The sequence below is a fragment of the Asterias rubens genome, chromosome 12 (genome assembly GCF_902459465.1).
Source record: "Asterias rubens chromosome 12, eAstRub1.3, whole genome shotgun sequence".
Taxonomy (NCBI): Eukaryota; Metazoa; Echinodermata; class Asteroidea; order Forcipulatida; family Asteriidae; genus Asterias; species Asterias rubens.
Window position 1 is genome coordinate 8,172,722 of NC_047073.1, and position 16,841 is coordinate 8,189,562.

A 16,841-nucleotide genomic window follows, 5' to 3' on the forward strand; every position below is an offset into this window, starting at 1 on the left:
GACCTCAGAATTATATTTTGAGGTCTCGAAATCAAACATCTGAAACCACACAACTTCAAGTGACAAGGGTGTTTTTTTTTCTGTCATTATTATCTTGCAACTTCGACGACCAACCAATTGAGCTCAAATTTTCACGGGTTTGCTATTTTATAATGCATATGTTGAGATACACCAAGTGAGAAGTCTGGTCTTTGACAATTACCAATAGTGTCCAGTGTCTTTAAAGACTCACATTTTACTACCCCCCCCCAAAAGGCAAGTTGGTTTACTCCTCAGCCTCCACCAAAGAAACTCTTTGTATACATGTAAGTCACCGATTCTTGCCATATTCAGTTGTTTCAAATAATAATTTTATTTACAATTTACTTTACAATTATTAACTTAACTCCAGTTAACTTCAATGTTTACAGACTTTGCCATTTAGATTTATCTGAGGTGCTTTCACATAATTGTATATCATAGTTAAAATGCATTCCAAAAAAGTTTCTCAAAATTCATTATACTATCCAAGGCTGATAGAGATGTGCAGTTTAAATACAAAATATATTGTTAATAAATTTATTAGAATTTCATAAAGTATTTGCCAAAAAATGTCAAACTTGTTGCAATAGTTTTCATGTTGTTCTATGTTTACTTTAAACTCAAATGCAATCAAGAGATGTACAGTTGTAAAACAAATTACTGTTTATAAATTTGTTAGAATTTTATAAAGTATTTGCCAAAGATTTTTAAACTTGATGCAATAATGTTCATATTTTGTTCTTTGTTTACATTGAGCTGAAAGTTTGAATTGAAGAGTTGTATGATGTCAAAGTTGTTTTTTTAAGAACCAATAAATCCTTGACAGGTAATTTCCCAGGATTTTTCCTGATTTAAAGATTTCCTTGAGCCTTAAATTAATAATAATCTTTGAAGATGTTAAAGCAGTCACCAAATGGAGAAAGAAATAGTCCATATTGTGTCCAATCCTGTAGTCTTGTATTTCTGGTGATTCACAGAGTCTGTGAACCTCTTGAATTGTAACATCTGAGAGGTTCCGGTCAAGGGGGAACTCCAGGCATGCAAGCCATTTTCAGGAATTTTCAGATTTCAACTCTTACATGTATTTTGTAAAATCTTTGCTTGATGTGATTGAATAGACGGCAGGACTTGCAATCACAAGGTTGTGGGTTTGAATCCTACCAAGCTAACTGTGGTCCAGTGGTTAGACTGCAGGACTTGCATCCACAAGGTTATGGGTTTGAATCCTACCAAGCTAACTGTGGTCCAGTGGTTAGACTACAGGACTTGCAATCACAAGGTTGTGGGTTTGAATCCTACCAAGCTAACTGTGGTCCAGTGGTTAGACTACAGGACTTGCAATCACAAGGTTGTGGGTTCGAATTCCACCAAGCCAACCGCTGATTTTATAAATATTGTCCAGTTTACTGAACCACAATTTCTAATTTGTGCAATTCATAATCAAAGATCTCAAACCAATGTTTGCCAGCTTGGTATTTATATCCTCATGTAGGAGTTTGCCGAGCTCCCTTGACAGGAATCTTCACAGAGACAACTGACGTTCAGTGTGGCTCTTCCATGATGCTTCTGTACCCCCTCTGGTCATCCACCATTTTAAGGAAAACCCTGTGCTTTCTGTCGTGGAATTGCTTTGTCTTGGGATCAGGGCGGATGACATCACCAGCTCCTCCCATAGACTTCATAGCATCCTGCAACATAAGAACATAACATTTGTTGGGGCTGTTTGGTTATTGCTCTTACATGCTTACATGCGGTAGCGATGATAACAATGTAACAATACAAATCAATGTTCTTGCTAACCAGTAAAATACGTTTACACCTTCGAAAATTTGCTCCCCAATAAGCAGCGCTATGAAATTTGGCCCTGAACAATTGCGCTCCCATTATCATACTGTCTTGAAAGCTTATATGATAGTGAGTCATTGGTGAATTATGTTTAAAATGACATACCTGAACAGTTGGGAACCAGCCAGAGGCACGGGCACCGAGTAAAGATGCACCAATCAGAACAGACTGGCTCTCCTTGGGAAGAACAATGGGAAGACCTATAGAACAAAGCATTGGAGAAAACAATGAATATCTACTTAACAATCAGACTATTGACCTCTTGCACGCGCGTCACACGCGGCGACTGATGCCACGCTCACCATGTTGGTGGGCAGTTAGGTTTACATGTAATAACGCCGCGTCGCCTAAAATGCGCACTTCACTGCATAACGCACAGCATACTCTATGCATAGAGTTATATATGAAAACGCACAGTGAAATTGCCCACCAGTATGGCGCATTCAAGATTTGTCTGATGATGACGTCAGGTGAAATGGGTCAATAGTTGAATACACAATTAACCTGTCTTGTCCTCACTAAATTGCTATTTTTAAATTTCAATCCAAAAACTGCAAGTTATTTCAATGACTGTTTTTATCACGTCATAAAAGTAACCACAAACATTTATTGTGAGAAAGATGGTTTTTTTTCCTAAAGCTTGTTTGCCCGAAGGTAAAAACGGTAGTGGAACTTGCCCCTCTGCATCTACATTGTATCCACCCCTCCTGCTTATTTTGTGGTATAGCCTTACCCTCGCATCAACAACACCCCTGAGCAGGTTTTGCATCAGTCCAGATTCTTTTGTTAACCCCCATCCATTGTGGAGGTAAATTCAAATGCCCATGTGCTTGCAGTATGCAAGCAAGGCAGTGTGCAGGCGTGGCATGCTATACAGGCAGTATGCAGACAAGGCATGGTCCTGGCACTGGCAGTGTGCTTTGTGCTGTGCTTGAGGAACACAAGTTCAGGGAGTGCTGTGCAGATTTTTTTTACCTGGATTTACCTGGATGAAGAGACTTACTAAAGCTTACGCTTATTATTTTGTCCATTTTGACTGGAAAACTGTAATATTGGTGTTTTCCAGGGAGTGCTGTGCAGATTTTTTACCTGGAGTTATACATGTAGAGCTTATGCTTATTTGCCCCTCTCGACTAGGAAACTGTAACATTGGTGTTATTCAGGGAGTGCTGTGCAGATTTTTTTACCTGGATTTAACCTGGATGTAGAGACTTAAAGCTAAATGCTTGCCCCTCTTGACTGGAAAACTATAACATTGGTGTTGAAGGGCTGTATTTCAATGGATGGTCGGACCAGTGTTTCTCAAGCTGAGATTTGAATTGGTTAACGGACTAACAGCTAATGACTGAGTCGGGTGTGGATGATGAAATCCCAACTGCTATTACCAAGTAGGTAAGTTTTGTTGATTTTAAGTTAATTCCAAATTCTAGAGCCCCCTGGATAAGTATACGGAAAAGTTTCCAAGTTTCCGTATCCACCAATTTTTAATTTGTTATAAAATAGTATCTAAAGGGGGCAGGATACGGTTTTATAATATTAAATCTTTGTATACATCCTGTTATAGGCGCTTGGGCTGTTTGGATGCTGAGTAATACAAAATAATGTAAAATTTAAAGACACTGGACAATATTGGTAATTGTCAAAGACTAGTCTTCACAGTTGGTGTATCTAAACATAGGCATAAAATAACAAACCTGTAAAAATTTGAGCTCAATCGATCGTCGAAGTTGCGAGATATTAATGATAGAAAAAAACACCCTTGTCGCATCATGGTCACATGAAGTTGTGTGCTTTCAGATGCTTGATTTCGAGACCTCAAATTCTAAATCTGAGGTCTCGAAATCAAATTCGTGGAAAATTACTTCTTTCTCGAAAACTACGCACTTCAGAGGGAGCTGTTTCTCACAATGTTTTATACTATCAACCTCTCCCCATTACTCGTAATCAAGAAAGGTTTTATGATAATTATTATTTTGAGTAGTTACCAATAGTGTCCACTGCCTTTAAAAATATAAATATATAAAAAAAATGACAAAAATAGCAACAATTTGAGATTTATTGAGAACTTTGTAAGTTTGGGTTTTGGGTCCAAAATTGAAAAAAAATCTGCCATACCAGCATGGTCAAATTTTCAGATTTTGGTGATTTTGTAAGGTATTAAATGGTTTAAAACGGACTATTGAAGCACTCAGTGTGATCTGGGTATATTAGCAAAAGTCTGGGATTTATTGAGAAATTTGTAAGTTTGGATTTTTGGTCCAAAATTGAAAAGAATCTGCCATGCCGGCACGGTTAAATTTCCAGATTTTGGGTCAACACTTGTTAGGTGATTTTATTGTTTCAAAAGATAGAGAACGGACTACTCAAGACCTTTTTTAGAGTGTGGTTGGGTATATTTGCAAAAGTTTGAAATTTATTGAGAATTTTGTGAGTGTCCAAAATTTTTCAAAATGGCACCCCTAAACATATTGTTTTCGCGCTGGTTTGGGGTTGTCACAGAGTAGTCACAACTTTTGCTTCATCTTTTTGGGGAAAAAAATGTTAATACTTGAACATGTCACAAGCAACCCTATTTGTGACTCATTTAAAATAATTATACAGACTACGATCTGTCTAATACCTGTGACGTCAGCATGCGTTTGTATAAAAAGTTGATTCTTGCTGAGTCCCCCGCAAGCAAACACCATTGATATACGATGACCAGCGCCCTCCATTGACGATATAATATGCCTAGTACCGTGCTGCATGCAAGCAAACGACAAATAAAAAGATATTAGTATTCAATTAAAACCATCTGTGATAGATTTGAAAAATTAACATGAGGCGGAAAAATTCATAATTAACAGATTGCTAATTCGCCCGGGCTGATTACTTTTTCATAAGACGGAGACCTTTGTCTCCTACCAAAACAACATACAAATTAGTTTAAAACTCCCCGCACTGTCTATTTAGTGGCTGTCCTTATGGCTAAACACATCGCTAATTCACTAAAGCTTTATTGGGCAGCCTGGACAAATGGCTTTATGTCCCATCCGAAGGATGATGAAGCATCATGGTAAAGTGTCTTGCTTAAGGACACAGGTGTCATGACTGGGAATTGAACTCACACTCTACTGATCAGAAACACCAGAGTTTGAGTCAGTTCCCTTGTAATTTTGATCAAACTTACAGCAATGGCTTGCACTGTTGCTAAGTAGAGTACAGCAAGGTCACTGATGGAGGTAGATAGGGACTGTCCACTTATCTAGATGGTAGAATAGACAATCCATTTCAAACAATCAGATTGAAAGTGTGGCCATATACATTGTACATACTGGGTAAATTGGGTCATCAGGTCAGGTCAACCAGGTCAGTCTGGAGCAGTCTGGTAAGTCTAGTTGGTCAGTCATGTCAGTCTGTCCGTCAGGCGTCAGTTAGACCATAGAGCAAGGTCATGTCAGTCAGTCAGGTCAGTCTGCAGCCAATTTCACAAAACGCTAGGATTAATCCTATCTCGAGTTAGGACGAGTAACTCATCCTAACTTAGGATGGGTTCAATGCGTCCTACTGCTATGGATACGGAAACTAACTTTTCCTAAGTCCTAAGATTAATCCTAATTTAAAATGAATTTGGTGAACTCGACAGCTGGTCTGTTAGGTTATGTCAGTCAGGTCAGGTCATCAGTTGGTTCTGTTGGTCAGGTTTAATAGGCAGGTCAGTCAGGAAGGTCAGGTCGGTCAAGATGGTCAGGGAAGTCAGTCAGGTCTGTCAGGCAGGTTGGGTAGATAAGGCAGGTCGGTTAGATCATCATTCCGATCAGGTTGGTCAGGTCAGGTAAGCTCGGTCAGGTTGGTCAGGTCAGGTCAGGTTGATCATCACGTCAGAATGGGCGGTTGGTCGACCAGGTTGGATTGATCGGTCAGTTTTTCAGTTCGGTCAGTTCACAGTTAGGTCAAACCGGTCAGTCTGGTCAATAGTTTGGTCATTCAGGTCAGGTCGGTCAGGTCAGCTGGTCGGTTGGGTCGGTTAAATATACCATTCCTTTCAGACTTGAATCAGCCAGTGGTGAGCGGTTTCCATGGAAATCTGGCCATATATGTAAATCTCTCGTCAATTCTGCCATCGACACTGTTGGTTGAGATGCTGACATAATTTCAAGTAAGTTGAACAAGTGCTGATATACAGTTACACCACTAAGGAGAGAAGACATTGATATTGTAGATACTTTTATGTAGTACAAAAGAGGTTCCTCCAAAGTTTTGCATTACATGTAACACTAAATCAGGATTTTTATTTCTTTATTCATAATATAAGACCCCATCCCAGATGATTTTAGTATCGGGCCAGTAAACTCATGACTGGACAAGTCCTGCCATCTTGTGTTTGTTTTGCAATTTATTGACTTTCAGTCAAAATTTTATTTTGGTTTTTAATACACCGATGTGTGTTAACACTGTATACTCAGTACTCTCCTGAGTCATGTGAAAAAATATCACAGGCATGTTACTCGGGTGGGATTTTAACCCACGACCCTTGCAATTCTAGAGCAGTGTCTTACCAACTAGACTACCGATGTTGCCAGGTATCTAGAGGCAGTTCGAATCCTATGTTTTGGCAGCGGGTAATGCAACATCTAACATCTCTCATTTAACATCTCTTGATATTTCAGTCAAAATGTTAATTTTGTTGATTAGTTGCAGAATACTTATACCCAGAAAATAATGAGATAAATCTTCTCTAGTTCCTATTGGTTTAATCAAGCAGTTCAATTCCTAAATAATGAAGGCATGTTTTCTTCTCATTTCAATTCTTAACTGGCATGTACGGTCTTGTACACAATTCTCTGGTCCAGTCAATATTTTGAGCTAAAAGCAATGTGGTCTGGTGGTTATTTTCCCCAAAATTCAAGCCCTGGTCAAAATAATTCATCATCCCTGGTGCAACCCCCTGACGTTTTCTCCCATCACATTTTATGAGACACCTGACCTGACCAACCTGACCCCTGGCTGACCAGTTCCTGGTTTGATTAGCAGCATGTTGCGCCACAGCGCCTTGTTAACCTTACCATGGTGCTAGGTCGACTCATAATTCAAATGTAGTCCCACATACATGTACCTTGCAGGAGAATGCTGTATTTGAAATTGCCTTGAGAGTCACTGAGTGGCGGATATGCGTGCTATATAAGAAGCCACTATCATCTTGAAGAGGAATGAAAACGATATAACTTACTTGTTTTCAGCGTCCGTCTTGAGTGTTTGGTTTGCGGGATGGGATTCAATAACATGGTCTATGAGTTTACCAGACACACTCTGCCCTCCTTCATTCAGCCAATAACCTGGGACCATTGCACTATAGTAGGGTCCCCAAACACCAGGGACAAATGTTGGCTCTTTGCTCATCTGAAAATAAGGAGACAAGGTGAAATTTGAGTAATAAGGCATATCATGGCCGAACGATCTAGTTCACCGAACCCACGCACTGGTGTTGTCAGCAACAGAGTGTAGGTTTGAGTCCCGGTCAGGACACTTGTCCTTGATCAAGGCACTTAACCATAAACGCTTCCTAAACATTTCAGCCCCAGGTAGGTGGCAACTTGCCCTGATGGTAGTTGGTTTGGATCTATAGCTCAAATCAAATTAGTGTAGCCATCACCTTGATGTGATGTACATGTATACATGGTATAGGCGATCTCTCACACAAAACTAAAAAATCAATAAAATATCAATTGTTTCACAGGAACACGTTGCCTTGGATCGGTAGAGTTGGTCTTTGAAAAGCGTTTGTAACCGTCTGTTATAAAATGCATAACCCCAATGTGTGGTTAGAAAGATGATTTAAAAGTAGAATACAATGATCCACTTGAATTTGCCTTGAAATTGCGTGGGTTTCCTTTTACTTTGCGATCTAACACGGTCGGCCATTTATTGGCAGTCAAAAATTTGGCTCCCAAAAATGGTCGACGAGGTCAAAGGAAAACCATGCAATTTCGAGTGATTCTACTTTTAACATCATATGCATTTTACAACAAACGGTTACAAACGCTTTTCAAAGACCAACTCAACCGATCCAAGGCAATGTGTTTCTTTAAGTTTCTTAATTATTGTTCGCCAATTTTGTTTAAACCTGCTTTACTAGGCTTCTTGATTCAATGTATTGTTCTAGATACAAAATCTGTTATACAAATGTTGTGTTGGGTGGTTAAGTAAAACAAAGAATGCAAAAACAAATACATTTAAATGGGAAGTTTTTCACTCACTGCCATATGGCAAGATGATGTTCCACTTATGAGAGCTAACCGTGATGTCATTGTGACATCATCATTTGACATTCCGCAGCAAGATACATCAGCACCAAGCACACCTGTTAAACAAAAGGGACAATAACTGGTTAACCTGTTAACCATAAGAAAATATGTTGAAATCTGTGGTTCAAAAATTTCCCTGGAGCCAACAGTAAAAAAAGAGACCTCTACTGGTCCCAATTATTAGCTACACTGTACCTCTGGGATTTACACTTGTGGTAGCCACAAAACATAGCTAATCGAAAGTTGCAGTGTTTTCGCTTAACACTCTGGGTGAATTGAGGACAGCTCTGTCGTCTGCTGAATTGGAACAGTTTAATTATTTTGCACAGAGCCAACGCTGATGGTTGTTACTGATGTCGTACTGAACTTGTCCCACGCCATCTCGTCATTGTACGCCTGCAACCGGGAAACTGCGTCATTACATTCGAGCCTCCACCAGACACGAATTTCACAAGATGGCTAACAAAATGCTCTTGTGTAAGTTTTACTTACACTTGTAAGCTAATTTAAACGTACCCATAGTTTGGATGATTCTACAGCTGTGATGGAATGTCTTTTACATACCTAGACCTCCAGCATGGGCATCAATAATGGAGCTACCTACAGGCGTTCCCCGCAGGAGGCCAAGTTCTGCTGCAGCCTGATTGGTCAGCCCAGAACCAACGGGCTCCCCTGGCGACAAGACAGTAGCACCTGTAATTTCGAAAGAAAGAACAAATCCTTAATAACGTCGGTCCTTAAAAGCAATGTATACCTTTATTTTTGGAACAGTTTGATTGTTCTAATCCTATGTACATGTAGGTATTATATACAATAAAACTTACCTGAGAAAAATTTCATTTCTGAAGGTTGTAACATTTTTGAGATAGTGCTGAAAATCTGGAGCGAAAAATCCTTACCGATTTTAGCGTAATTATTTTCCTTGAGATCCCCAAGACCAATTTCTTCCCAGAAGGAATCACTCCATTCACTCCTCCCGGTCTGATCAGCTTGGTACGTCCATTTACAAACCACTGAGCAAAGAGATCTATCCATTGGCAAGTAAAATATTAAGGGCAAACATTCTTTTAAATTTTTAAAGGAAATATTACACGGTCAAACTTTAAGGATTGTGCACATTGTAGGTTCTTTGTGTTTTGTTAAAGAACACAGTGCTCGAGGGCTCGAGGTTGGCAGAACTATCCACAAGACTGCAGGATTTGTAGATCAACATTTTTACTTCACTAGGTATTCATATATTCCACTGGTATGATCGGATAGGGAATAAAAGGTACGTTGAAAGCCGGCAGGGTCGGCGGCCGTGTGATAAAGGTTCGGGCCTATCGCACGGCAACGACCCTGCAAGGTTTAAAACAAACGTTGAAGAACGAGTCACTACTCTTTTATTCCCATTCATAAATGCCCTTTTGTTAAAAACATAAACAAATACAGTTATAGACACTTTAACAATTGCGAATTCGAGGTTTGAAATATTTTTTTCCAAAACTTTCTAGAATCTGGTTGTGTTATGCGCGCGCACTTAGATTACGCGCTGATAGCTATGATTTGCGCGTTCCGCGTGATAATCTTGTGTGCCAGACACGCGGAAGCCAGCTCAGTGTGCATAAACAGAGCTCCAGTGTGCATTAACAAAAGGTTTATGCACACCCACGTGATGCGCTCTCCACTAATATGAGTAGAGAAACTGTCTGGGGTATTTACGAATATGTGATAACTACCTCAAGGGACTATAATGTCCCAGGGGTCTAGTGCAAACTCTGTGTAGTTTCTAGTAGAAATATTTGTACTTTAAAAGTTTACTTAATGAAATCCTCTTTTTCATCACCTCGATAGTGTTCCAGTTGACCTCCACGTCAAGTAGTCTGGCAGATCAAAGAAATGGGCAGCTCTGTCCCAACACTTAGCTTTGAGATTCTGGGATGCGAAGAAATTGAATGGAGTCGGTGAGTACCTTTAGATCTAGTACACAGAATTCTGCACTTATTTGTAGCTGGTTATTCACACTCTTGTCTTGTGCACGATTTTCAGCTTAGCAACTTTCATGCGAACCCATTGGTCTATACCCCTGGGATTAGCAGGAAAACAGATCTCAAAGTCGAAACAGATAACCAGCCAAATATCTACTGTTTTTGACTAAGCAGAAAAATTTGCTCAACAGCTTTATAGAATTGGCACCACAAGTGTAGTGAAATTAGTTGCCATTGGGTGCATGGCTGTCTTCTGGATCTGCTCATTGGCTCAAAACATGTAGTGAGCAGACAAACTTTCTCATCACCATTTCTCTACAAAACAGCCTTACAGAATTGGGTCACGACTGTGAAGTAAAAATCTGCTCACCTTTGGGGAACAGGTTGGCTCAGTGGTTCCTTTCCCTGCCTTTCACCCCTGTGGACCCTGGTTCGAATGCCACTTAGACAAAAGTCTGGCATTGGATTTTCAGTCTTCACCTGGGCCCAATTACATGGCTCTGCTTATTGTAAGCACAGAATCAGCGCTTAAGGAAGCAGGGAATTCTGTGCTTACGGCAAGCGTATTTCACGGGTTAGCGACGAATTTTGGCTTCAGCGCGTGCGTACTCCACGTTACTAGGCATTTTGCGCTTACAAGGCTAGCGCAGAAATTCGGCGCTTGCACGTAAGCGTGATCGTAAGTGCAGAAATCGGCGGTAAGCAGAGCCATGAAATTGGGCCCTGATTGCGTGGGTTTTTCCCCTTGGTGCTTTCCTCTCACATCTAAAACGTAAAATATCTTCTTGTTTCCTATTAATCCTGTAATTGGCGCTTATTGGGCTGATGAATGTGTAATCACATACAAATATAACAAATAAACAAAAACCTGTTTCAACCACAACAGTTTAGGAGGTTGCATTTCCAGTGATATTGTCCCTCCCACATAGTGCAGTACGTCATGCTTTGTCAGATTGATCTCAGCGGCCTGCTCTGACGCTCTGTGATCCATCCACATAACTATATTCCTTTGATTATCTCCTGAAAGATAGAACACCAAAAAAAAAAAAAATTAAAATGTTACTTGAACTACCAAGAATAGTAGTGTAGCGGTAGAGGAGGCCTTTATGGCAAAACAGACTTACTAAAACATTTTGGTTTCTTATATGAAATCATATCTGGGTAACTTGAGGGTGTTTTTCCATTTTGCAAAATATTCAATTCAATTCAATTCAATTCAATTCAATTTTATTTGCCCACCATGTAGGAAACTCTGTATGAATACATGCAATACAGAAAGAAAAATAAATAACACACAATCATAAATAAACTACTGGAAATATTAATTAATCAGAAAACAACATTACTAATAAACCACAACTTAATTATACTGAAAACTACATCTAAGCAGAAAGTAAACAAAGTAGTTAAACACAGTTGAGTAGACGGACGGAGTATGGGATGAAGGAGTTGAGGTACCTGTTTGTTTTGCACCTAAGTGACTGCCATCTCCTACCACTTCTAAGTTTGATGATGAATTTGTTTAATGGATGGTTGGTGTTACATACAACAGCCTCTGCTTTAGCTAGAACCTTATCTTTGCAAGTTTCATCAAGATCGATGTCTATCCCTAGGATGTTTGATGCTTGTTTCACATCCCGTTTCATTTTACCAGTATCTTGTTTTCTTGCTCCATTGTACCAAACCACACAATCATTAGTAATAGCACTTTCAATAACAGATGAGTAAAACAGAATCATAATTTCCTTGTCTACATGAAAATAATTCAATTTACGCCAAAAAATACATTATCCGACAGCCCTTTGTGATGAGCGCTGAGCAATGGTTACTCCAATTCAATTGATTGTCGATTATTGTACCCAGATATTTGTAACAGTTTTTTGCACATAATTTTGCACAATGTCAATATCCTGTCCAATGAGGGTAATACTATTTGCTGAAGGTTCACCTCTCTTAATATGCCTGAAATCAAACACAATTTCTTTTATTTTTTGAGGATTCAGTATGAGAAAGTTATCATTACACCACTGGCTAAAGTTCTGTATCGTTTTCCTATATTCCCCCTCCTGCTGGTTGTTTATGAGTCCAAGAATCACTGTGTCATCTGCATATTTGAAAATTTTCACTGAACTGAGGTTAGATGTACATTCATTTGTGTAAATGATAAACAATATGGGTGAAATGACACAGCCCTGAGGTGAACCAGTGTTACAAACTATAGGGTCGGAAAGAATGTTGTTGACTTTAACCTTTTGGACTCTTGCTGAGAGAAAGTCCCTTATCCAGAGAATTAAAGATGGTTTTACGCCTAAGTGTTTGAGTTTCTCCAGTAACAAAGTTGGTTGTATCGTGTTGAAAGCCGATGAGAAGTCAATAAACAGAGCCCTTGCATAGCACTGCTGTTTGTCCAAATGTTGGTAAATTTCGTGCGTGAAACTCAGAACAGCATCCTGGACTGATTTATTTGGCTGGTATGCAAACTGGTAGATGTCGAGTTTCTCCTGAATAGGCTGGATGAGGTTATGTAGAATAATCTTCTCCAAGCATTTCATCACCACAGATGTAATTGCTACAGGGCGGTAGTCGTTGTTCTCCGACGCACGGGTTTTTTTAGCGACTGGTGTTATGAGGGCTGTTTTCCAGCATAGTGGCAATGCTTGTTGATCAACCGACATCTGAAACAACTCTCTATATGGAGTTGCGAGTTGCACAGCATTTGAGAGTTCTTCCCCGTGTTTCATCAGGTCCAGTAGCTTTATTTGGGTTGATTAATTTGAACTGTTTGACGACATCCCTCTCCTCAATCGAAATTGGCGTGTCGTCCATTTGGCGTAAATCATCACTAATCAGATCAAGTGTAGTCGACATGTCGATATTGTCAAATCTGCAATAGAACTCGTTTAAGTCGTCAGCTTTCTGTTTTGAATCATCAATGTTTTGAAACCCCTTATTCTTTGGCGTTTTATAGTCTGTTATCATTTCCAAGCACCTCCATGCTCCTTTGGGGTTATTGTTTTGGAAACAGTGTTCAAGTTTTTGACGATACTTTACTTTGGCAAGTCTAACCTCTCGTCTAAAGATCCGATTAAGATCCTTAACCTTTGCATGATCCCCAGCTCTGTGTGCTTGTTTTCTTTCTTGCAGAATAAGTTTGACTTCCTTGGTCAGCCAAGACTTATTGTTGGGGTATTCTGTAATAGTTTTCGTTGCAATGTGCTGACTTTCACAAAAACGGACATAGCAATTTACCACATCAGTTTGTACGTAGATATCTCCACCTGAACTCAAAAGTACATCCCAGTCAGTGATTTCAAAGGCCGTTTGGAGTCTGTCCACAGATTCGGTGTTCCACAGTTGAACTGTTCTCTTGATCTGCTTTTCCCTTTTCAGTTGCTGCTTGTACTTTGGCAGTAGATGAATAACCTGGTGATCTGAGTTACCAAGACTTGGTCGTATAACTGCTTTATATGCTTCCTGTATTGAACAATAGCACCGATCTAAAATGTTTTCCCCTCGTGTTGGTCTATTGATGAATTGGTGGTAATGTGGTAAGCACCGATCAAGGAGACAATGATTAAGATCTCCCAAAACAATTGTTGGTGAAAGTGGAGATTGATTTTCCAACTGATGTACCTGATCATGTATCACGTTTGCTGCTAGTTCTGCATCTGCATCAGGGGGCACGTATACCAGACAAACATGAACTTGTGGAAATTCTCGCGGGAGGTAGAATGGGCGGAATGAAATGCAAAGAAGTTTGATATTTGCACTACAGAATGACGACCTCAACGTAAAGTTATTGCACCATAGTTTGTTGATGTAAACACACAAGCCTCCACCTTTAGTTTTACATGTATCCTCGTAGGATCGATCCTGTCTAACCGCAACAAAACCAGGAATGTCGATCAGGTTAGTAGGGGTGTCTTTATTTAGCCATGTTTCTGTAATGCAAATTATCCCAGAGTTGCGATATTCTTTTTCATACCTCACGTTACCCCGTAGTTCATCCATTTTGTTATTGATCGATCTGGCATTGCTGAGCGTAATGGCAGGAAGCGGTGGACGAAGACCCCTCTTCCGTACCGTTGTCGTATTCCCCCTCTCCTGCCTCGACGATGTTTATGTTTTGGTGGTTCATCCCCTTTCAGGGGACCCAGTCTGGCAGATTGGTAGGTTTAATCTTCGAGAGAGACTCATCGGCAAGATGTAGTAGGTCATTGCGGCCATATTGAATCAGTCTATGCGATGGGTCTGGCAATCCATAGCAAACAGCATTTAATCCTGGAGCTGCCAGGAAGCTACAAACTACTCCAATCCAAATCCAGAGGGTTGTCAAGTTGTAAAGGAACATACTGACCAGAAAAGTTTCTCCATCCAAAACGTAATAAATAGGAAAACAAGACAAAAACGACAGACGGATTTTTGCATGTACCCTGGTCGCCGTGGAACAGCGCCCTCATAGGCATACTATAATATATGGATGTGTATACACTATGTCCTAGTTTCTTTTTACACTTTCATCCACGGTTTTTTATGGCCAAACAGCTTATCTCAGTACTTGCTTTTCTCAAAATGTTAATTTTCAAGTTGGAAGGACCGAGAAGGTCTTGAAATGACCCAAGGCAACCACAGCAATCACAGTGGTGCCCTGTGCTGTGGCTGTGGTGCCTTGGCAAAGTTCCAATACAAATTTTAAATTTCTCTCATAAAAATGTCCATTGCCCCTTCAAGAATGAAATTCAAAGCCTGGTCCCATACCTTAAAACTGAGCATTTCTTCTAGTTTCCCATTCATATTGTTATCGCCACTGCTTTTGCTTTTGGATAGAGCAGGAAAACAAAAAATGAATTTAACTATATCAAAAATGAATAAATAAAAAATAAATGATTACAAAAATGAAAGTATACATATTATTTCTTACAAAAATGGTTTAAAAGGAACAACATCCCATTTAAAAGTTACTAATCTTTACTTGTGTAAAGACACTAGACTGGGATGTTCCAGAATATATCTCACCACTCTTGCTGACTGTGATTGGTTTGAAGTTGGTATCCATGGCAACAAGGGAGCAGGTTGCATCAAATCCAATTCCCTTGATTAGACTTGCATCTAGTCCTTCCATCGCTTCCTGTTGGGAAAATTCAGGCACAACTGTAAGCGGTTTAGTGTTACAAGTTTCTGTGACCCTTGACTTGAGGAGTTACCGGCACAAAAGAAAGTGATTTTTTTTTTGCATAATGTGATAAAATAAAATAATAACAACAATAAGGTGAGGTTTGCGGTAACACCACATCAAAGAGTAGGGTAGTTGATAGCTATAGACCTTATGCACATGACGTCATTTTAGTAGGGCGCCCTAAACCAGAGGTCAAAAGGAGGTTGTTCATCGGCCAATCCTGTGCACTGCGCGTACAAATCTGTGCGTTTTGATTGTTTCGTCACCGTTTTACCTCTAGAATGGCGGCTGGATGACGTCGCAATGCATAAGGTCTACCTACACCTACTCAAAATAGATTTTCACTTGGTGTTATCACAAACCTCACCTACATATTCTCTTAGCATTTAAAGTTTCAAATCCTACTTTATAATAATAATAATTTTAAATAAATAACTAAATTAAAATATATACTTTTTTTTAAACATCTATTTGACTGCCTATTTCTGAGAGTTTTACAAATATAAAGTACTTTATATTTGTAACACTTGTAAATAAATTGAATCATTTTTTTTTTAGACGTACGTTCATAGCTGCACGCCATTCTGTCCAAATATTCTCTGAAGATTGCTCGTAGATGCCTCCTTCCGACTGCCAAATTCTGATTGGTCGACTCGCTGTCCTTACGATAGTTCCAGTGTTGTTGACGACTGCTGTCCGTACGCTGGCTGTACCAACATCCACGCCAATAAACAAACCGGCCGAGGCCTTGCGGTCGACCATTTTTAGCTAAAAATAAATGTGGGGTCACTGTTAACTTGTGGGTGCAAATAAAAAACTGTGCGATTTCCATTTCATAGCGCTACTAACCGTAAGCATGAAAAGGCATGCTTACCGCAAATAAATAAATGACGCCACAATGCAAAACCATGGTAAACGCGCAATATGGCACCCAATTTTTCTGCTAACTGTGAAATACGCTTGCACCTTAGCAAATTTGTCTGCTACAGTAAGCACAAAAATTTGCTTACTATGCTGCTAAGCAGCGCTATGAAACTGGGCCCTGGCAGTTGGGTCATTACATTTTAATTTTATCGATCGCCTCATTTAATTTCTACCTTTTAATTAAGTCAGAATTTGAGTGATGAAACAAAAAGACACACTTGAAAGTGTGTCGTTTTGTTTCATCACTCAAGTCAAACAAAAAGACACACTTCATCACTCAAATTCTGACTTAAAAGGTAGAAATTAAATGAGGCGATCGATAAAATTAAAATGTTAATCCTCACATTAATAATCCTCACATTCACAACGTTGTTACCATACCAAATAATTACATCTCCTGAATTATCTTAGTTATACATGTATCTTTTATAATTACCAAGCGGCTAGCATGAGCACTAGCAGACGATTCCAATCCTCCAAAACAAAACTCATTCTTCAACAAGTAGTCTGGTACTTTTTAAACTTTGCACCAATCAATTACTACAGAACACGAGGTCCTGGTTTTAAGTCCAATAAAAAAACACCAATATCACGTGAATGTCACGTGCCCATTGTATTTTGACC

General features: G+C 39.5%; 1 protein-coding gene across 1 annotated transcript; it reads right to left on the minus strand.

Annotated features, from left to right (window-relative positions):
- Window positions 1-1,315: 1,315 nt before the first annotated feature.
- LOC117298060 (FGGY carbohydrate kinase domain-containing protein-like) lies at window positions 1,316-16,727 on the minus strand. The gene is made up of 14 exons (XM_033781289.1): window positions 16,654-16,727; window positions 15,858-16,061; window positions 15,134-15,245; window positions 10,986-11,137; window positions 9,976-10,064; window positions 9,050-9,177; window positions 8,715-8,843; window positions 8,103-8,206; window positions 7,076-7,245; window positions 5,883-6,039; window positions 5,036-5,110; window positions 4,487-4,607; window positions 1,972-2,066; window positions 1,316-1,709 (listed from the first exon to the last, which is right to left on the minus strand). Exons 2-14 carry the CDS (start codon window positions 16,053-16,055, stop codon window positions 1,563-1,565), a joined length of 1,677 nt encoding a protein of 558 aa, XP_033637180.1. The 5' UTR covers window positions 16,056-16,061; window positions 16,654-16,727; the 3' UTR covers window positions 1,316-1,562.
- Between the last annotated feature and the right edge of the window lie 114 nt (window positions 16,728-16,841).

What these genes read in the sequence shown, in the direction of transcription:
- LOC117298060 (XM_033781289.1), bottom strand. Translation starts at nt 16,055, where the DNA reads ATGGTCGACCGCAAGGCCTCGGCCGGTTTGTTTATTGGCGTGGATGTT. An exon ending in AAGACGGACGCTGAAAACAA is followed by an intron (nt 6,040 to 7,075) that starts GTAAGTTATATC and finishes TTCTCTCCTTAG; the next exon opens with TGGTGTAACTGTATATCAGC. An exon ending in GCTGGTTCCCAACTGTTCAG is followed by an intron (nt 1,710 to 1,971) that starts GTATGTCATTTT and finishes CTTATGTTGCAG; the next exon opens with GATGCTATGAAGTCTATGGG.